The 23,019-nt window shown below is 45.8% G+C and overlaps 1 protein-coding gene across 1 annotated transcript in view; it reads right to left on the reverse strand.

Annotated features, from left to right (window-relative positions):
* The window catches only part of LOC146333964 (A disintegrin and metalloproteinase with thrombospondin motifs 10-like), a 63,791-nt gene that overhangs the window by 6,974 nt on the left and 33,798 nt on the right, over window positions 1-23,019 (reverse strand). The window contains exons 12-14 of the mRNA XM_084825320.1: window positions 22,673-22,829; window positions 21,703-21,759; window positions 14,811-14,998 (exon numbers count right to left, since the gene is read on the reverse strand). Of these exons, the coding sequence (XP_084681446.1) occupies window positions 14,811-14,998; window positions 21,703-21,759; window positions 22,673-22,829 (402 nt within the window). The remainder of the gene's footprint in view (window positions 1-14,810; window positions 14,999-21,702; window positions 21,760-22,672; window positions 22,830-23,019) is intronic.

Consider the following 23,019-nt stretch of genomic DNA (forward strand, 5'->3'; position numbering starts at 1 on the left):
TCACTGCTTCCATTTCTTCCCCTTCTATATGCCAGGAAGTGATGGGGCCAGATGCCATGATCTTCGTTTTTTTAATGTTGAGTTTCAAACCAGCTTTTGCACTCTCCTCTTTCACCCTCAACAAGAGACTCTTGAGATCCTCTTCGCTTTCTGCCATTAGGGTGGTATCGTCTGCATATCGGAGGTTGTTGATAATTCTCCCAGCAATCTTAATTCCGACCTCTGATTCATCCAACCCGGCATTTCTCATGATGTACTCTGCATATAAGTTAAATAAGCAGGGTGACAATATGCAGCCTTGTCGTACTCCTTTCCCAATTTTGAACCAATCGGTTGTTCCATGTCTGGTTCTTACTGTTGCTTCTTGACCCTCGTACAGGTTTCTCAGGAGACAGGTAAGGTGGTCTGGTACTCCCATCACTTTAAGAATTTGCCACAGTTTGTTGTGATCCACACAATCAAAGGCTTTAGCGTAGTCAATGAAGCAGAAATAGACGTTTTTCTGGAATTCTCTTGCTTTCTCCATGATCCAGCGAATGTTGGCGATTTGATCTCTAGTTCCTCTGCCTCTTCGAAACCCAGCTTGTACTTCCGGTAGTTCTCGGTTCGCATACTGCTGAAGCCTAGCTTGTAGGATTTTGAGCATCACCTTGCTGGCATGTGAAATGAGCGCAATTGTGCGGTAGTTTGAACACTCTTTGGCGTTGCCCTTCTTTGGAATTGGAATGTAAACTGACCTTTTCCAGTCTTGCGGCCACTGTTGAGTGTTCCAGATTTGTTGGCATATTGAATGCAGCACTTTAACAGCATCATCTTTTAGGATTTTAAATAGCTCAGCTGGAATACTGTCATCTCCACTAGCTTTGTTGTTACTAATGCTTCCTAAGGCCCACTTGACTTCACTCTCGAGGATGTCCGGCTCAAGTTCAGTGACCGCACTCTCATGGCTATCAGGGACATTCAGATCTTTCCTGTATAGTTCTTCTGTGTATTCTTGCCACCTCTTCTTAATCTCATCGGCTTCTGTTAGGTCCCTGCCTTCTTTGTCCTTTATCATGCCCGTCTTTGCACAAAACGTTCCCTTGAGATCTCCAATTTTCTTGCAGAGATCTCTAGTCTTTCCCATTCTGTTGTTTTCCTCGATTTCTTTGCATTGTTCATTTAAGAAGGCCTTCTTGTCTCTCCTTGCTATTCTCTGGAAATCTGCATTCAGTTGGATATATCTTCCCCTTTCTCCCTTGCTTTTCGCTTCCCTTCTTTCGTGAGCTACTTGTAAAGCCTCATCAGACAGCCACTTTGCTTTCTTGCATTTCTTTTTCTTTGGGATGGATTGAGTTGCTGCCTCCTGAACAATGTTACGGACCTCCGTCCATAGTTCCTCAGGCACTCTGTCTATCAGGTCTAATCCCTGAAATCTATTCCTCACCTCCACTGTATATTCAGAAGGGATATGATTTAGGTCATACCTGAACGGTTTAGTGGTTTTCCCGACGTTCTTCAATTTAAGCCGAAATTTTGCAAGAAGCAGCTCATGATCTGAGCCACAGTCAGCTCCAGGTCTTGGTTTTACTGACTGTATGGAGCTTCTCCATCTTTGACTGCAAAGGACATAATCAATCTGATTTCGATATTGACCATCTGGTGACGTCCATGTGTAGAGTCGCCTCTTGTGCTGTTGGAAAAGAGTGTTTGCTATGATCAGCATGTTCTCTTGGCAAAACTCTATTAGCTTTTGTCCTGCTTCATTTTGTACACCAAGGCCATGCCTGCCTGTTATCCCGGTGATTTCTTGACTTCCTCCTTTAGCATTCCAATCCCCTATGATGAAGAGGACATCTTTTTTTGGTGTTAGTTCTAGAAGGTGTTGTAGGTCTTCATAGAACCGATCAACCTCAGCTTCTTCGGCCTCAGTGGTTGGGGCATAGACTTGAATTACTGTGATGTTGAATGGTTTGCCTTGGATTCGTACTGAGATCATTCTGTCGTTTTTGAGATTGTACCCCAGTACTGCTTTTCCCACCCTTTTGTTGACTATGAGTGCTACTCCATTTCTTCTAAGGGATTCTTGCCCACAATAGTAGATATGATGGTCACCTGAATTAAATTCGCCCACGCCTGTCCATTTTAGTTCTCTGATTCCCAAGATGTCGATGTTCAATCTTGCCATCTCATGTTTGACCACCTTCAGCTTACCTTGATTCATTGATCTGACATTCCAGGTTCCTAAACAATATTGTTCTTTACAGCATCGGATTTTCTTTTCACCACCAGACACATCCACAGCTGAGTGTCCTTTCGGGTTTGGCCCAGCCGCTTCACGCTTTCTGGTGCTACTTGGAAATACCCTCTGCTCTTCCCCAGTAGCATATTGGACACCTTCCGACCTGAGGGGCTCATCTTCCGGCGTCATCTGTTTTAGCCTTGTGATACGTTCCATGGGGTTTTCTTGGCAAGAATCCTGGAGTGGGTTGCCATTTCCTTCTCCAGTGGACCACATTTTGTCAGAACTCTCTGCCATGACCTGTCCGTCTTGGGTGGCCCTGCACGGCATAGCTTATGGCTTCACTGAGTTACGCAAGCCCCTTCGCCACAACAAGGCAGTGATCCATGAGAGCAAATGCATAACACCAGTTAAAATCTTCTTTTAAAAAGGGAGAGCCCTGTGTGCGTGAGGCAGTATCCTCTGAAGAAAGCCACCCGTGCAGGCTTGAAGCCGCTCATTGAGAAGTTCAAAAGTTATGGTTAGCTAACAAAGGGATCATCCCCCTTTAACACCCCGATTTTGGGTGCGCCTGAAGCAGATAGCACCTCCTTCAGGTTGCTGCAAGACCTGAGAGCAGTGGCTAACTGCCCTTTGTGCCTCAAAAACGATTCAAAGATGTTTGAGCCCCCAGCTCAAATGAGAAGTTGCCCATGCGCTTACTATCCTTTTCAGAGATTTCAAATTGACTTTTCAGAGTTGCCCCAGACTCATGGCTATCGGTACCTGCTAGTAATGATAAAAGCAATTGACTGCACTGCACAGACAGTAGCCAAGATCCTGTTAAAAAGTAATCCCTAGGCTCTTGTTACCTAAAGAGAGTGAATCAAATCAGGGGCCCCATTTTGTTAGACAAGTGATGCAAGTAGTGGCCCAGGCATAACTAACTAGAAGCTTGGAAACCTCAATCCACAAGTCAAGTTGAGAAGATGAACCGCGCCTTAAAGGCAATGCTCACTAGAATGTGTTTAAAGATTAAGTTGAAAGGCCACAGGCCTTGCCCATCACCTTGACTCGAGTATGGTGCGCCCCCAAGGGAAGTATTAAATTGACACCCTTTAAACGTTCCATAAGCGCCCACCTCGGATATTACCTATGGCTGATAGCTTAAATATGAATTTAGAAGTAAGAGTTCTAAGATTCAAGGTGTTGCACAAAATGCTAGTTTCGCCCCCTGGAGGCTAGTCCAATTTGCCCCAAAGAGGAGAGTCAACTTCAGGCTGGGTCCAACTCGATTTTATTGTTTGCAAACAGTTCGACAAAGGAGCTCACGCTCAAAGCAGAGTCAACCCTGGGCAACCTCCGCGCTACAGTTTTATCACTTAGCTTGCATTCCTCAGCCAGCGTGTTACTTTTGATTGGTTGCCAGTGGTTTGCTTAGCAACCTTATCTTAGGGTTACTGTCTGCTCATTCCAGGCATGCGCAGCTCTTACAGTACTATGTGCTGCTTAAGACACATACAATGGCTTTTAGGTTACATTTTTACTACAATTCCCCCCTCAAAAGGCTTTTCTCAAATTTATACTCTCTTTGGTCCCGCGGTGGACTACGCACTTAAAGGCGCAAACTATTATCGCTGTGGCATTGACGGTTTTCTCTAAACAGCAAGTGAGGCCTGGGACGCCTTTGTTCTAGCTACTAGAATGTTGACAACAAAAACACTTTTTTTGAACTTTTGGAACTCAGTTTTGTTCCGTTCATCAGGAACCCTTGAAACGAGAGCACCCTCTTTCTGTAGAGCTACTTGAGTCCTTTCAGGGGTTCATTATTCCAACGGTGACCTTCAGGTGGGTCAGCTTCCGGTGTGACCCTCTCTGGTGCAGGTGATGCCTTTATTCAGTGTGATGAATCCACTTCTTTTCTTTGGCGACTTTCATAGCAATGGGAGTGGTAAGTAGGATCTGAAACGGACCCTTCTGCTTCTTGGTAGGTGGTTCATCTTTCTAGGACTGGATTAGCACCCAATCGCTGGGATTGAGATTATGCACTGGAGCATCTAAAGGCCAGGATTGGTGCGGTGTCGCAAACCTGTGAAAACAAAACAGACTGCAAAGCAGTAACATAACCTTGAATCTTAAAACTTTTACTTTTAAATTCACATTTAAGCTATCAGCCACAGGTAATATCCGAGGTGGGCGCTTATGGAACGTTTAAAAGGTGTCAATTTAATACTTCCCTTGGGGGCGCACCGTACTCGAGTCAAGGTGATTGGCAAGGCCTGTGGCCTTTCAACTTAATCTTTAAACAAATTTTAATGAGCATTGTCTTTAAGGTGTGGTTCATCTTCTCAACTTGACTTGTAGATTAAGGTTTCCAAGGGGGGTGTAGCTTCTAGTTAGTTTGTTATGCCTAGGCCACTACTTGCGTCACTTGTCCAACAAAATGGGGCCCCTGATTTGATTCACTCTCTTTAGGTAACAAGAGCTTAGGGATTACTTTTTAACAGGATCTTGGCTACTGTCTGAGCGGTGCAGTCAATTGCTTTTATCATTACTAGCGGGTACCGATAGCCATGAGTCTGGGGCAACTCTGAAAAGTCAATTTGAAATCTCTGAAAAGGAGAGTAAGCGCATGGGCGACTTCTCATTTGAGCTGGGGGCTCAAACATCTTTGAATCATTTTTGAGGCACAAAGGGCAGTCAGCCACTGTTCTCAGGTCTTGGTCTAACCTGAAGGAGGTGCTATCTGCCTCGGGCGCACCCAAAATCGGGGTGTTAAAGGGGGATGATCCCTTTATTAGCTAACCATAATTTTTGAACTTCTCAATGAGCGGCTTCAAGCCTGCACAGGTGGCTTTTTTCAGAGGATACTGCCTCACGCACACAGGGCTCTCCCTTTTTAAAGAAGATTTTAATTTGTCTTATGCATTTGGTCGGGCAGGGGTTCTGTCTGCCCACACACATGGATTAACATTCTCTAAAATCTCAGTCCCTTTGGCCTCTGACACAATCTGGATTGCTTGAAGGGCCATTCGATAATTTGAGCCCTGCATTGCTGGCAGCTGTACTACAATCTGATTATCACTGAAGAAGATTTTAGCTTGCAGTTTTGTTAACAAGTCCCGCTCCATGAGGGCAACCAGGTATGCAGATGAAACTACAAAGGCATGTTCCAGTATGTTATTTCCAGTCTTCGTGAGGAGGGGCTTACACAGGGATCATAGAAAATGTGGCTCCAGTATCTACTAGGGCTTTACAGTCCTCGCCACCAACCCTTACTTTTACCTTGGAATTCTCCCGAGCGTTTGTTCGTAGGGTGGTGGCCCTTCAGCTAGACTCCCCCCCACTGGAGGACCCTGCCAGCATTTGGCAGCCTTCAGGGTGAGTCTCTTTTCTCTTTTCTTTCAGCTCTGGACAATCTTTCTTCCAATGTCTCTTCTCTCGGCAATACGCACATTTATTGAGCCCCGGTCGGCCCTTTCCTTTTCTGCCCCCCCCCCCCCCGGTCGCTTCTGTGCTCTCAAGCTGCTGTTTATATCTCCGCCCATGGTGGCTGCCAGCATTGCCTTTTCCTTTTTCCAGGAATGGCACTTTTTTATGTGCTCTCATGTGCACCATAGCTCTAAAAACTTCATGATCTGGGGTCTGATAAGGCTAAAGCAGGCGGTGATATTAAGGCTTGCTTCAATTTAAGAAAAGCCTTTTTTATTTTAATTGTCCACTTCTAGTGGGTAATATTTTTGTTAAAGCTTCATACGGGGGCTTCACCCCTTTTTATGGCTACTATAGCCTCCCTCTTGTAACAGGCACACTTATCTTTTGGCTTGCCTGTTCTGCAGATCATGTTTCAAATTCTCTGTGCCATGCACCAGTTTTAACTCTTTGTTTTCTCTGCAAGTTAGGCTGTTTGCCATTGCTTCGACAGAGACTCGCTTGCTTAGATCTTCAACGACACACATTTGGGATAAGCTTTCTTTCTTTTTTAAGCCTTTTTGTCTGCTACTTTCTTCTGCCTTCTTTTATACCTTTTTCATATCATTAAAATCTAACACCATGACTGGAAAACATTTGTTTTGTATAGTAGGGCATGGTGGAGCAGATCTAACCATTATACTGCTCCTCTGACTGCATGGTCAGGGCCCATCAAAATCAAGGGAAGGGCGTTCTCATATGTGGAAAGAGTTCCAAGCCACCATTTTTGCATCGGCAACTCCACACTGCATGAGTTTTGGCAGAGTGTCAGGTTTGCCTCTGAGCAAATGGAACGTCAGAACAGTTCAGATTTTGAGAAAGAGCTGGAACACATGGGGCAGGAACTTTCTTAGGCTTCAGAAACACAGCTGGGCTTAGAAGTATCACGGGAGAGTGGGGGACTCTCTCTCTCTCACCTCTTAAGTTAAGAGAATTTGCTGCCCCCTTTTTAAAGGGAAACTAACTTTCGTAGTTTCTCTTTGAACTTTTTGAAGGCTGTTTCCTTTGTAGTCTATGAATCTCTAGAAATTTGTATCTGTATGCTTCATTAGGGTAAATGAAATCAAAGCCTTGGAAATCATAGAATCATAGAATAGTAGGGTTGGAAGGGGCTTACAAGGCCATCGAGTCCAACCCCTTGCCCAGTGCAGGAATCTAAATCAGAGCATCCCTGACAGATGGCTGTCTAGCCTCGTCTTGAATGCCTCCAGGGTGGGAGAGCCCACCGCCTCCCCAGGTAATTGGTTCCATTGTCGTATTGCTCTAACAGTTAGGACGTTTCTCCTGATGTTCAGCTGGAATCCAGCTTCCTGTCACTTGAGCCCATTATTCCGTGTCCTGCACTCTGGGATGATTGAGAAGAGATCCTGGCCTTCCTCTCTGGGACAACCTTTTAAGTACTTGAAGAGTGCTATCAGATCTCCTCTCAGTCTTCTCTTCTCAAGGCTAAATATACCCAGTTCTTTCAGTCAAATGCAGCTTTTTATCTGAGTGTTGAAATCACAAATCAAACTGTACACTGAGCTGATCACAAACAAACACACCATCTACAACAACGGGAGTTTAAGGCTATGACAAGCCTCACAGTACTTTTTACGGCAAGTCTTTAACTGGCCAAAGTTCCAGTCCATGTGCAGAGTGCCTCTAACAAAGAAGGCTTTGGGCCATACAGAAGGGATGCGTTTTAACAAAAGCTCTGTGTCTCTTCATCAGTTCGAATGGGGAAGGTGTAACCTTACACCTCTTCTAGATTCCTCCCCAGGTAAGAACAGAGCAGTGCTGCTCAGCTTTCCAGCTGTGATGCTTTTCTTGTTTGTTTGTTTTTTTGCAAATCTCACTCTTTTGTCAGGTCCTCACAGACACCTTCCAGCCTCTCTGCTTGCTAAGGCTAAACCAGCCACGGCGAAGGGGGGTTAGGCAAGTCCCCCTTGGCTCTGCTCTGAGCAGGCTGACAGAGATAAGCTCACACAGACCCTGATATTTTAAGAACTTGCTCTGTCTTTGTTTCTTGATTTTGCCACAGTCTTTAAGTCATCAAACAAATCTCTTTCTTCAGAAGTTGCAACTTTTTCAACTGCTTTTGCTTCTTCTAACAAACTTGGATACGGTGGCAGACAAACTGTCTCTGGCGGGCCCCCTCCCTCCCCCAACAACCTCTCCTCCCAACCTAACAGACCGAATCAGACGGGGGGGGGAGCTCAGGGCACCTTGGGCAGGGTCTCCCAGTCTTCAAGCTCCTTCCGTGGGGCTTGAATCGGGGGGAACAGGGGCTTTGGGCTTCACCTCGGAGCATACCATCATGACTTTACAATATTGAACTTTATATTCAACCTTTTCTCACCTTCAGTGGATTTTGGTTGGCACTCATCCAAATGCTGATAACCTCACCTTCCCTGAGGCAAATTTATCTCTTACTACTTGATTCAGACACCACCCGGGGTCTCTTGCCCCTGTGGTCCTTTGCCAGTAACACATTTACACATTTACACTTCTGTAACTAAGGGGGATTCTTTCCGCACCAATTCAACCACCCATCAATATAGGCGAATTGATCCCATTGCCCATTATTCACCACATTTTTATATACAGCATTTACAAGATTTACACCAAAGGATCCTATGTCTGGCCAACTAATTCCAAATGCTGGCCATTCCAATTGACAGAGTGTAACCAGCTTGCCTTTCGACATCTTAGTACACGGAGTCTGACAAACCTCAGACGCTTGACTTTGCTAAAGTTCTTTAGCATGCATCCCAAGGGAGTGGCAGAGCTTTCTAAACGGGAGCTACCCGCCTCCATTGTGCCTACCTCTATTTGAAACCATACACGGAGCCTGACAAACCTCCGACGTTTACACAGAGTCTGACAAACCTCAGACGCTCCGAAGGCAACTCAAACAGAAAGACAGAAGGGAAATCAAGTACTTACTCTGCCCAACACCCTAGTGCCATCTCTTCAGACCCATTCAGCCTGGTTGACTCAATCAATGGAGTCCACGCCTTTAACCTCCTGGGTGTCCCGACCCCCGTTCTCTGGTGCCGTGGCAGACCGCAAAGGCGGTCCGGCGCGCCCCACAGGCACCTTCACCGGTTCTGTCGTTTGACCCCAGGGTGGTCCAAGGGACTCCTGACTGGCTCGCCAGTTTGTTGCACAAAATGCTAGTTTCGCCCCCTGGAGGCTAGTCCAATTTGCCCCAAAGAGGAGAGTCAACTTCAGGCTGGGTCCAACTCGATTTTATTGTTTGCAAACAGTTCGACAAAGGAGCTCACGCTCAAAGCAGAGTCGACCCTGGGCAACCTCCGCGCTACAGTTTTATGACTTAGCTTGCATTCCTCAGCCAGCGTGTTACTTTTGATTGGTTGCCAGCGGTTTGCTTAGCAACCTTATCTTAGGGTTACTGTCTGCTCATTCTAGGCATGCGCAGCTCTTACAGTACTATGTGCTGCTTAAGACACATACAATGGCTTTTAGGTTACATTTTTACTACAAGAGCACATAAAAAAGTGCCATTGCTGGAAAAAGGAAAAGGCAATGCTGGCAGCCACCATGGGCGGAGATATAAACAGCAGCTTGAGAGCACAGAAGTGACCAGAGGGGGGGGGCAGAAAAGGAAAGGGCCGACCGGGGCTCAATAAATGTGCGTATTGCCGAGAGAAGAGACATTGGAAGAAAGATTGTCCAGAGCTGAAAGAAAAGAGAAAAGAGACTCACCCTGAAGGCTGCCAAATGCTGGCAGGGTCCTCCAGTGGGGGGGAGTCTAGCTGAAGGGCCACCACCCTACGAACAAACGCTCGGGAGAATCCCAAGGTAAAAGTAAGGGTTGGTGGCGAGGACTGTAAAGCCCTAGTAGATACTGGAGCCACATTTTCTATGATCCCTGTGAAGCCCCCCGGCAAGAGAAAGTGGAAAGCATGTAACTATAGAAGAAATTAAAGGGAAAAAAAAACAAACTAAATTGCCCGTGTGTAAGCCCCTCCTCACGAAGACTGGAAATAACATACTGGAACATGCCTTTGTAGTTTCATCTGCATACCTGGTTGCCCTCTTGGGGCGGGACTTGTTAACAAAACTGCAAGCTAAAATCTTCTTCCGTGATAATCAGATTGTAGTACAGCTGCCAGCAATGCAGGGCTCAAATTATCGAATGGCCCTTCAAGCAATCAAGATTGTGTCAGAGGCCAAAGGGACTGAGATTTTAGAGAATGTTGATCCATGTGTGTGGGCAGACAGAACCCCTGCCCGACCAAATGCATAACACAAATTAAAATCTTCTTTAAAAAGGGAGAGCCCTGTGTGCGTGAGGCAGTATCCTCTGAAAAAAGCCACCTGTGCAGGCTTGAAGCCGCTCATTGAGAAGTTCAAAAATTATGGTTAGCTAATAAAGGGATCATCCCTCTTTAGCACCCCGATTTTGAGTGCGCCCAAGGCAGATAGCACCTCCTTCAGGTTGGACCAAGACCTGAGAACAGTGGCTAACTGCCCTTTATGCCTCAAAAATGATGCAAAGATGTTTGAGCCCCCAGCTCAAATGAGAAGTCGCCCATGCGCTTACTATCCTTTTCAGAGATTTCAAATTGACTTTTCAGAGTTGCCCCAGACTCATGGCTATCGGTACCTGCTAGTAATGATAAAAGCAATTGACTGCACCGCTCAGACAGTAGCCAAGATCCTGTTAAAAAGTAATCCCTAAGCTCTTGTTACCTAAAGAGAGTGAATCAAATCGGGGGGCCCATTTTGTTGGACAAGTGACGCAAGTAGTGGCCCAGGCATAACAAACTAACTAGAAGCTACACCCCCCTTGGAAACCTCAATCTACAAGTCAAGTTGAGAAGATGAACCGCACCTTAAAGACAATGCTCACTAGAATTTGTTTAAAGATTAAGTTGAAAGGCCACAGGCCTTGCCAATCACCTTGACTCGCGTATGGTGCGCCCCCAAGGGAAGTATTAAATTGACACCTTTTAAACGTTCCATAAGCGCCCACCTCGGATATTACCTATGGCTGATAGCTTAAATGTGAATTTAAAAGTAAAAGTTTTAAGATTCAAGGTTATGTTACTGCTTTGCAGTCTGTTTTGTTTTCACAGGTTTGCGACACCGCACCAATCCTGGCCTTTAGATGCTCCAGTGCATAATCTCAATCCCAGCAATTGGGTGCTAATCCAGTCCTAGAAAGATGAACCACCTACCAAGACGCAGAAGGGTCTGTTTCAGATCCTACTTACCACTCCCATTGCTATGAAAGTCGCCAAAGAAAAGAAGTGGATTCATCACACTGAATAAAGGCATCACCTGCACCAGAGAGGGTCACACCGGAAGCTGACCCACCTGAAGGTCACCGTTGGAATAATGAACCCCTGAAAGGACTCAAGTAGCTCTACAGAAAGAGGGTGCTCTCGTTTCAAGGGTTCCTGATGAACAGAACAAAACTGAGTTCCAAAAGTTCAAAAAAACTGTGTTTTTGTTGTCAACATTCTAGTAGCTAGAACAAGGGCGTCCCAGGCCTCACTTGCTGTTTAGAGAAAACCGTCAATGCCACAGCGATAATAGTTTGCACCTTTAAGTGCGTAGTCCACCGCTGGACCAAAGAGAGTATAAATTTGAGAAAAGCCTTTTGAGGGGGGAATTGTAGTAAAAATGTAACCTAAAAGCCATTGTATGTGTCTTAAGCAGCACGTAGTATTGTAAGAGCTGCGCATGCCTGGAATGAGCAGATAGTAACCCTAAGATAAGGTTGCTAAGCAAACCGCTGGCAACCAATCAAAGTGACACGCTGGCTGAGGAATGCAAGCTAAGTGATAAAACTGTAGCGCGGAGGTTGCCCAGGGTCGACTCTGCTTTGAGCGTGAGCTCCTTTGTCGAACTGTTTGCAAACAATAAAATCGCGTTGGACCCAGCCTGAAGTTGACTCCCCTCTTTGGGGCAAATTGGACTAGCCTCCAGGGGGCGAAACTAGCATTTTGTGCAACACTGTCATGTAATCATCCAAACACATCTTTTTGTAAGGTCTGAACCTCCTTTTGAAAAAGGAAGGGAGTTCTTCAAGTTAAAACAGGGGTACCGAACCCCCAGCCCATGGGCCTTATCTGCTGAGCTCCCCTATCTGGTCCATGGAGCCTCCGGGGTCCTTCCAGGGGGAGGGCCTTAGACTCCAAGCCCTGGAGGAATCCCTCTTTGGAGACCAGCCCTGCTATTGTCCATGGAGGAGTCAGGTGCCATGCAAAGCCAAGGTGACGCATAAAGGTTGACCCTGCATTGAAGGATTGTCACGTCCCTGCTGCAGGACTCCTCCTCCTCTGAGAAGCTGGAGCTCCCAGAGACAGATGATGCCATGGAGCTACCCATGTCAGGAGACCTGGGGGAGCCTGGGCCCTCAGGGGAGAGGACCATGGTTCCATCCCCGCAGAAAGAGGGGAGTTCTGCTTCAGAAACAGAAACTGAGTGACCCCCCAGTCCCAGAGAATGTCATTGCCTTAAGAGGCAAATAAGCAGGGCTCCTTTAAGAAGAAGCACCCAACTCCAAAGTAGGACTTCTCTGGAGAAAGCAACTCTTCACAAGTAAGGCTCTGACCAGAGAGCCCTGATGTACTACAGCAGAGCCCTGGGTGGGGCTCAGCAGGTGGTGGTGTTAAAAGCATCTTCCTTGCTAGTGCTGGAAACAACGCTATTCCTTCAGCTCCTCATGCCTGGTATCTTGTTTCCCTGACCCTTACTCATGTTTGGGTATCTGTTTATCAACCTTTGAACTAGGGATGTTGTGGGCATTTGGTTGGGGCTCAAGGCCTGGCAATTTCTCACCGGCTCAGCCCCCCGCACACCAGTCTGTAGATCCCCGTGCTTGCTGACTCTAAATAGAGCATTTATGCCTGTAATCTTGTGTAAATGGGCCGCTTTACAGCCGCTGTTTGTGTAAAATGGCCCTTTACAAAAAAGGCCAAGCCGCCATTTTGTGTAATGACGGCTCAGCAAGGGACTGGGAGGCCAGTTGCCACCCACACAGCAAGCAGTGTCAAGCAGCTGGCAGGGGTCTGGTGAGCAGTGTGCGAGGCAGTCCATCCATCCATACTTTGGACTTCTGCTTGATGCTGCCTTCTGGACTTTGGTTCTGCTTGACTGATATCCTGTGTGTTTAACCTTGGCTACTCTTCTGATGTCTCTCTGGAAAAGCCTTGTTTGCCTGGTTAAACTGTGCTTGACTTTTGCTTGCTTGACTTCTCTACTGTAATGAACTGCACCCTAGAGTAATAAAGGAACTGGCAGAAGAACTCTCAGAACCGCTGTCTATTCTCTTTGAGCAATCATGGAGGACGGGGGAAGTGCCAGAGGACTGGAGGAGGGCTAATGTGGTCCCTATCTTCAAAAAGGAGGCGCCTGGGAACTACAGACCAGTGAGTCTGACATCAATCCCTGGGAAAATTCTGGAGCACATTATAAAGCAATTTGTCTGTAAGCACCTTGAAAACAATGCAGTGATTTGAAGCCAACATGGATTTGTCAAGAACAAATCCTGCCAGACGATTCTGATCTCATGTTTTGATCAAGTCACCTCCCTTGTGGACCGTGGGAATGCTGTGGACATCATATACCTTGATTTCAGCAAAGCTTTGGACAAAGTGCCCCATGATATTCTGATGAGCAAACGAGCTCCAAGTGGGCTAGAGGAAACAATGATCCGGTGGATCCACAGTTGGCCACAGGATCGGACTCAAAGATCTCAATGGGATCTTCTCAAACTGGGGAGAGGCAATGAGCGGGGTACTGCAGGGCTCAGTCCTGGGCCCAGTGCTCTTCCACATTTGTATTAATGACTTGGAGGAGGAGGTGCAGGGGATGCTGATCAAAGCAGCAGATGACACAAAATGGGGCAGGATAGCTAATACTTTGGAAGACAGAAACAAATGTCAAAGTGATCTTGAGAGCCTGGAGCACTGGGCAGAAAACAACAGAATGACATTTAATAGGGATCAATGCCAAGTTCTGCACCTAGGAAAAGAAACCACATGCACAGTTACAAGATGGGGGATACGTGGCTCAACAGCACTACAAGCGAGAAGGATCTTGGAATTGTGGTAGATCACAAGCTGAATATGAGCCAACAATGTGATGTGGCTGCACAAAAGGCCAATGCTCATTTGGGCTGCATTCATAGAAGCATAGCTTCCAAATCCCGGGAAGTATTAGTTCCCCTCTACTCAGCACTGGTTAGGCCTCATCTGGAGTACTGTGTCCAGTTCTGGGCACCGCACTTGAAGAAGGATGCAGACAAACTGGAGAGGGTTCAGAGGAGGGCAACAAAGATGATGAGGGGACTGGAAACAAAGCCCTATGAGGAGAGATGGAAAGAACTGGGCATGTTTAGCCTTGAGAAGAGAAGATTGAGGGGAGATATGATAGCACTCTTCAAGTACTTGAAAGGCTGTCACAGAGAGGAAGGCCAGGATCTCTTCTCGATCATCCCAGAGTGCAGGACACGGAAGAATGGGCTCAAGTTACAGGAAGCCAGATTCCGGCTGAACATCAGGAAAAACATCCTGACTGTTAGAGCAATACAACAATGGAACCCATTCCCTAGGGAGGTGGTGGGCTCTCCCATGCTGGAGGCATTCAGGACAGAGGCTGGACAGCCACCTGCCAGGGATGCTCTGACTTGGATTCCTGCATTGAGCAGGGGGTTGGACTCGATGGTCTTGTAGGCCCCCTCGAACCCTACTATTCTATGATTCTGTGATTCTAATCAGCTCTGTGTTTTGCATAGCAAAGTACAGAAACTAGTTAGAGCAGGATAGTTGTGGGAAATTAAAAGAGCAGTCTTTTTTTTTAAACAACAACAACAACCCAATTCTTATATTTTTAGGATTAGAACTATAAATGTGAAATGAGTTACCCTACACCAGCCTTCCCCAACTTCTGCCTTCCAGATGCTTTGGACTACAATGCCCATTGTCCTCATGGTGGCTGGAGATTATAGGAGTTGTAGTCCCACACAGTTGGAAGGCTGCCCTGAACCCAGCTATGTATTCATGATTTTTCGAAAAGGTGCTTCTCCTCTCTGCAGATTAAACTGGAGGGAAAAGCGTAAAAACAAACTAGGACAAGGATAGTGAGGGGAAGAAACAGGTGCTTTGCCACTGAGACATACCTGCACTTTTTTGGCACCCCCAGACACTTTGGAAATATATCCCATGATGTATTTCACTGCCACTGTTTTCCCATTGCCACTTTTGCCACTGAAAAGACACGCATGTGTGATGGGGTGGGGGGAGTGAAACAGGATGAACTTAGAGGACAGTGATGTGTAATCACAGCTAGTATTCACATCAACCACAGCTGAATATAAAAAGACCGATCAGCATCCAGATTAAGTTCCCATGGTACAGATTTTTTTTTTTTGCAGTAGTTGATGATTTTACAGTACATGATTTTACATTTACCCAGTAATTATAATTCATGAAGTGTCGTTTTACCTCCAATACTGTCTGCTTTCAACACAGCAGCTGCTCTCTACACAGAAGCTACTCTCTACACATGTGTGACTGGTCCACATAAGTACATTATGGCGCCAACCCTATCACATACACCTGTATTTGTACGGGGTGTATGTGATGGGGTTGGCGTGATGATGTCACCACGCCGGGTACTCGTATGTGGGCGTATCTGCATGTGGGCGGACCCCCCTGGAGACAGATAGAGGAGCGGTGTCTCGGTTCCTAAGACCATCGGAAATATGTGTTTTCCGATGGTCTTAGGCGACCCCTGTGAAAGGGTCGTTCGACCCCCAAAGGGGTCGTGACCCACAGGTTGAGAACCGCTCCTCTAAGGTGTCCATGACCTTCTTAAAAGAAATGGACACAGTTCAATATTAAAGATATGGATCTGGTAGTGCACGCGCTGGTCACCTCTAGGCTTGATTTCTGCAACGCGCTGTACTTGGGGCTGCCTGTATGTTTATTTCGGAAACTTCAACTGGCACAAAAGTTGGCCGCCAGGTTGGTCTCTGGGACCCCCCGAGGAGACCGTATTACACTGGTTTTGAAATCCTTACACTGGCTGCCAATTTGTTTCCGGGCAAAATATAAAGTGCTGGTTCTTACCTTTAAGGCCTTGCATGGTCTGGGTCCCAGGTACCTTAGGGAGCGCCTTCTCCCCTACGTCCCAGCCCGCCACCTAAGGTCCTCCGAGGGCTCTCTACCGCGGCCGCCTAATGTGAGACTGGCAGCCACACGCCAGAGGACCTCTTCCTCTGCCGCCCCTCAGTTGTGGAATGACCTGCCGGTGGAGATGTGCCTGCCGACCTCCTTGAAGGACTTTGAGCGGGCATTAAAGACGCTGTTATTGCGGCAGGCCTTCCCTTGTTAGAACTCGCGGTCCTCTTGCTGACTCTTGTATGCTGTTTTAAGCAGTGTCGTTTTGAGCTGTGTTTTATCGTTGGATGTTCTGAACAAATCGCTTTTGGTCCAAAGTTGCTTTTAGGTATATGTTGTTTGTCCGTACGTTTTGTGTAAATGGTCTTTAAACTTTGCATATTGTATTTTAACGTTTCAGCTTTTGCAACCCGCCCAGACAGCTTCGGCTGTGGGGCGGTATAGAAATGAAATAAATAAATAAATAAAATATATCATGCTTGAGCTTTCCACAGCCAAATGAAAGTACTTCTTCAGAAACTCCAAAACAGGCTGATAGGTAGTCATTTATTTATTATAAAAATCATGCTGTAATCTCTCTCTCTCTCTCTCTCTCTGAAATAGGATTTTTAAACAATTTCTATAATAACAATAATACTAATACAATATATCTGTATATATTTATATATGAAATTGTGAAAACCACCCTTGCCCACAAGCATCAGAACAGGACACTCTCTCTGAGCAGGGGGCAAAAAAATCTCAAACCTCATCTACAGTCAGGGCCAGAAATATTGGAGCAAGGATAACTGTTTGGGCAGTTGGCCTCTGTACACCACCACATCAAAGGTGAAAGGAAACACACCCTGATGGGAGCCAAGGACTTTCAGCTGTAATTCAAGGGGCGTGACAAAAGTGGGGCACTAGCCATTCAGGAAGGACAGCCAGTGGCATACACACACCCATCGTTGGGGGCTCATAAGTAACGGAATGAATGGCTGGCAAGCAGCTGCATGGTGGCTCATAAGTAATGGAACAAATGGCTGACAAGCAGCTGCATGGCCAGTTGTGGCCTGTTTCCTGGGTGCCCCATGGCCCATCAAGCAGATAAAAGGCCTGGAGGTGGTTCTGAGTGTCACATGCATTTGGTAGCTGTTCACTGGAACTCCCATCATGAGGTCCAAAGAGGTGTCCATGCGAGTGAAGGAGGCCATCCTGAGGCTGAGGAAACAACATAAAACCATCAGAGAGATAGCAGAAACAGTGGGGGTGGCCAACATAACAGTTTGGGACATCCTGAAAAAGAAAGAATTAACTGGCAAGCTCAGCAACGGCAAAAGGCCTGGAAGACCACGGAGGACAACTAAAGCGGATGACCGCAGAATTCTGCTCATGGCGAAGAGGAGCCCTTTCACAGCATCTAGCCAGGCCAAGAACGCACTTGCGGAGGTAGACATGTCATTGTCGACATCTACAGTCAAGACACGGCCTTATGAACGTAAATACAGAGGCTTCACAACAAGGTGCAAACCACTGGTCACGCTCAAGAACAGACAGGCCAGATTAGCCTTTGCCAGCGAACACCTAAAAAAGCCTGCCCAGTTCTGGAATAAGATTCTTTGGACTGCTGAGACCAAGATTAACTTGTACCAGAATGATGGGAAGAGAAAAGTATGGAGAAGGAAAGGAACAGCTCATGATCCAAAGCATGCCACATCATCTGTCAAACATGGTGGAGGCAGTGTCATGGCCTGGGCATGTATGTCTGCCAATGGAGCCGGGTCACTGGTGTTCCTTGATGACCTGACTGCTGATAAAAGCAGCAGTATGAATTCTGAAGTGTATGGGGCTATACATTCTGCTCAGATTGGGCCGAATGCTGCCAAACTGATAGGACGCCATATTGCAGATGGATAATGACCCAAAGCATACAGCAAAAGCTACCCAAGAGTTTCTTGAGGCAAAGAAGTGGGATGTTCTTCAATGGCCAAGTCAGTCACCTGATGTCCACCCCATAGAGCATGCTTTTCCCTTACTGAAGACAAGAATTAAGGCAGAAAGACCCACAAACAAGCAGCAGCTGAAGGCAGCTGCACTGAAGGCCTGGCAAAGCGTCTTGAGGGAGGAAACTCGGCACTGGGTCATGTCCATGGGTTCCAGACTTCAGGCAGTCATTGACTGCAAAGGATTTCCATCCAGGTATTAAAGGCGACCCTTAAGTTTGAAATGATGTTGGTTTGTTCCATTACTTATGAGCCCCCAACGATGGGGGGGGGGGGTGCGTGCCGCTGGCTGTCCTTCCTGAATGGTCAGTGCCCCACTTTTGTCACGCCCCTTGAATTACAGCTGGAAGTCCTGACTTCGCTCCCATCTGGGTGTGTTTCCTTTCAACTTCAATGTGGTGGTGTACAGAGGCCAACTGCCAAAACAGTTATCCTTGTTCCAATATTTCTGGCCCTGACAGTATATCATCTGTCACTAGCAAACCAGGACAATTCCATTGGGAGATGACAAGCGGATCTCTGTTTGCTTGTACAGCAACAAAACAATGCAGCTGCGTATGGTATCAGAATGACAACAGCCACCAAACTTTTGCCTGTTGTGAAATCCAAAGTATGTTTGAGTGTGAGGAGTTTCTCCCCAGGCCAAACATCTGGGGAAATAAATGAGAAGTCAAACAGTTTTCAATAAAACTAACAATGCTCTCTGGCAACGTGTGTGTGTTTCCACACATTTCTAGAAGGTTGCTGGGTCTCACCTAAAGGACAAATCTACTGGATTTGGGTGTTCTACTCAGGAGAAGTAGGGAAGCCAAAAAATGTTCCAACAAGATGAATGAAATTCCATATAACCTTTAGACCAATCTGGTGTGTTGTGTTGCCCCAGAACTCCCTGCAACTCCCCGCCAGCATGGCTGGTTGAGGATCTTGGGCATTGTAGTCCAACACAACTGGGGGGCGCTAAGTTAGGGTAGACTACCCTATACTTATGAGCAGGTGGGGTACATTCCAGGGGGAGGGAGAAGTGGTACGGATCTTTATGGGGAACTTTTCCAGGTAAGATCCAGGGAAGAGGTCATGATATAAGCCGATCAACCCTATTCCATTACTTTATTATTCTGCCAATTTGCTCTGCACTGAATTCTACTCCTCCTTAATTTTGGTTCAACTGGAAGAATAGTAAAACTTTATTCTAGAATTGGAACATGTGGTTTACTGCTGCGCTCTTTTTTTTGATAGGTGTCTTCCCTTCCTGGTCTACACAGTGGTGCTGTCAGAGCAGGATTTTGGGGCCTCACGTTGCAGAATGGGCAGGAGGGCTCCCATGCAGCAGGGCCGGCTTATTAGACTTTGAAGTAAACAAAGTCATACACAGTGTCGTCTAGAGAGCTGCCCCCCCACACACACACCAAAACCATTATGACCAGTGTCTAAAATGATCTAACTGCACCACTGCCTCTACATTTCCAATGTGCGGATGGGTGCATTGCTAAAACACTGCAAAAAAGCATGCAATCATCCATGTGACTGTAGCAAGATTATATCTGCGCAGTATTTGAATGTGAATCAGTAAAACACTGCACAATGAATATTAATAAAAATGTTCATGCAATAATGGCAAGATGGTTGTGGGGTTTTTTTTTAACAGTACTTTATCAATGCACATATATGAACTAAAGCAACTGAAAGTGTTAGATATTTTCACAAAGCTTGCAAATTAAAGAGCATCCAGCTCAGCATGAGTTTCTCTCAGTTTCTCATTTTCCAATCTTGAATCCAGTTCATGTCGAATTTTGAATTTTTAAAAAAGTTCACATGAAAATTTGTGAACTTTTTTTGCATAGCTATCCCAATACATGCATGCACTGTTGCCTAATATACACATTTTTGCAAGCAATATTCCCAGTGCAATGCATTTTAATATTATTTCTCCTGATAAATGCATTTTGTATGTTTTTTTATTTGAGAATGCCATCGTAAAATTCAAAGAAGTGCAAATTTCAAAGGATAACTGAATTTCAGATCACATAGTGGTTTGAAAGTGCAAAATTAGGTATATACTGAACTAATTTCTCCCCCATTCCTAGTTGGATCTTCCCTGCGAAAGTTACAGAAATGATGAAGCATTTGACACAGTATTTTCACATGTATACACTTGTAAGACCACTTTAAAAAGTCATTCCCCAACATTAAACATAAAAAAACCTAAATATCACATCTGAATCAACAATGAACCTTCCAGCGTGGAAAAAAATCCATCTTATTACTTAGAAATAAAATAAAGCTAGACATGTTACAATGAAAGGATAGCACCAATTTGTTATTCATAGCCACACATTCAAATGCTGCGGGTTCGAGGGGAGAAGGGAGGGGTCATCGAAATATGCACCTTCAAAAATATTTTTAAAAGCTAAATTTGACACAAGGCCCCAGCACTGGTAAACACATTTAAACAAAAAGTAAAATAATACATCATCCTGTCCCTCCCCAGAGCTGCAATTTGGCTGCTAACAGCCATGTTCCATTTGTGAGTGGCCTCTAGAGAATTTGTATTGAGATTTGGAGGAAACTACTGGAATGTCCTCATGCTTATCATTTGAGAACCTAAAAACCTCAACTGCCCTGAAGATGCAGAAGAAAATCCACTTGGAACCCAAAAGGATATTGAGTCAAACCACTGGTCCATTTAGTATTGTCTTCTATGTTTACTCGTAGTGGCTCCCCAGGGTTTCAGGCTGTAGTTTTTTCCCTACTTGGGGATGTCACAAATTGAACGCAGAACCTTCTGCATGCAAAGCAGGGGCTCTGCCACTGTGGTCTCTCCCGTAAAGGTCAAGTAGGAGTCTAATGTTTCTGGATAAATGGTTGATTGAAACAGGAATCTAGGAAGCTGCCTTCTATTGAGTCAGACCATTGGCCAGCTGTTTGCATTGATGGACAGCAGCTCTCTCGAGCTACAGATATGGGTCTTTCTGACCCCTGTCTGGAAATGCCAGGGGTTGAACGTGGCATCTTCTGCATGCAAAGCAGGGGGCTCTTCCCCTGAGCTACAGCCCCTCCCTTTGTTTGTGTCTTTGCTTCTCTTAGAAAGCCTCAAAAATGCACATATGAAATGAATTTTATGGGATTTCCCACATCATGAAATATATATATTTTTGAATTGTGACTTATATTCTACTCTCTTTCCTCTGCCATCCAGTTGCAGCTTTGGGATGAATTGACTCCTCTGGTGGCAGGGCTGACATCCAGTGATCGTGGTACCCAGCTGTGCTACTAAAATAAATAAGATCATTAGAGTTTCAAGTAATGCACTCAGCTGCACCTCACCCATCTCCCCTGCCTCTGCCCATGGCACAATACACTCTTGCGCCACACTTAGCACCCACCACCACAGCACATGTTTCAGCAGCGGCCCAACAGAGGTTCCTAGGGAATGGGAAGAGTATGGCTTCTCATTGGCTGCTGGGAGTAGCACGGCCCATGGTGCCTGCTTTGAATTCATTGGCAATCCCGTGGCAAGGGGCAGCTGGAGGTTGGGAAATGGCATTACTTCCCCTCTTCCTGGGTCTTTCCAGTTTTCTTACAGCACTGAGTGCACACACCCTGGTTTAACACCCCTGGCATGTTTTGCGATACATCTGTTAATGATAATGGGCTCAAGTTACAGGAAGCCAGATTCCGTCTGAACATCAGGAAAAACTGTTAGAGCAATACGGCAATGGAACCCATAACCTAGGGAGGCGGTGGGCTCTCCCACACCGGAGGCATTCAAGACAAGGCTGGACAGCCATCTGTCAGGGCTGCTCTGACTTGGATTCCTGCCTTGAGCAGGGGGTTGGACTCGATGGCCTTGTGGGCCCCTTCCAACCCTACTATTCTATGATTCTATGTTGGAAGTAAGTCCATCTACAGAACTTAAACTTCAGCACCAAAGGGCAATAGGCAACCTTGTTCACATCTTTGCATTCTGTAGGGGAAAAAAAAGGAGAGAGAGTGATTTGAGAGAGTGTAACCTTGGCTGGTCAGTGAGCACTACCTGTCCTGCTCTGGCCAGTAGCTGTTAAGGTTCCCCTTACTGGCCTGGCACAACTGCTGTGCTTACTCCTACTTTTTGCCAAAGTTTGGCTTGGACACCCAGGCCAAATCCCCACCTCGCATCTCACGATTTCTGAGTAATGAACCATACCACGTGACCCAAGTAGGAATGGATGAATTTGTCAATGTCAGTTTCACTTAGTTTCTCATTTCTCTAATTTGAATTTCAGTTTGTCCTATGAGAATTTTTCTAATTGTAACTTGGGTTCATTTTTTAAAAAAAATGTATGAAAAACTGTATTTTTGTGTGCATTCATCTGAATACATGTAATTTTGTACCCAATTTTGCCTAAGATATACATGTTTCCTGGGCAATGTTCCTATTTTTGAATGTTATTTTCACAAATATACATATTTTTGTGTGCACTTTCCCCTATCATACACATTTTTTTAATTGAAGAACTCCACTATAAAATTTGGGGGAGTGCAAATTTAGAAGGATAACTGAGTTTTGGTTCACATATTGCTTAGAAAGTGCAAAATTAGGTAAGTACACATTAAAATGTGGGTTCGGGTTCGGGTTAGAGTTCACGCTCCGGGACAGAGCAGAGGACAGGAAGGCCTGGCGTGCTATGGTCCATGGGGTCACAAAGAGTCGGACACAACTGAACGACTGAACAACAACACACATTAAAATGTGAACTGAACTCTTTTTTCCCCCGGCCCTATCCCAGGACACTCTGCCATCCAGAGTGGATGCACAAGATTATTTTTCCCAATGGAGAAATCCCTTTGCTTCCTTGTGTCTGTGCCATGAATGTAAAACCATCCCATGACAAGGATACCTTCCAGGTTTTCTGTCAGTCCAGAGTGACACTTGTTCTCACGTTGCTGCATCATCATCGGCTTCAGGGTCTCCACACACTCGCGGGATGGCTGCCCTGTGTGGTTCACACACTGGACCAAACGCCTTTGCTGCCCAAAGCTGCACTGCGCAGAGCACTATGGGAAATAGCAAGGAAGATACAGAAAGGTTGGGGTAGGCTAAGCAGAAAACCAACTCTGTTACTGTTTTCATTTGGTTGTTTCCCCCTTTTCTCTTTTAACCACACCCATCTAGTCTGACCTCCTCCCACCTTGGACCACACCTGCTTTTCTAACATTACACCAGAGCTGATTATTTTTAAAATAT

Source organism: Heloderma suspectum, chromosome W (assembly GCF_057233095.1).
Source record: "Heloderma suspectum isolate Gila_16-S chromosome W, 16-S_ref, whole genome shotgun sequence".
NCBI classification, from domain to species: Eukaryota; Metazoa; Chordata; class Lepidosauria; order Squamata; family Helodermatidae; genus Heloderma; species Heloderma suspectum.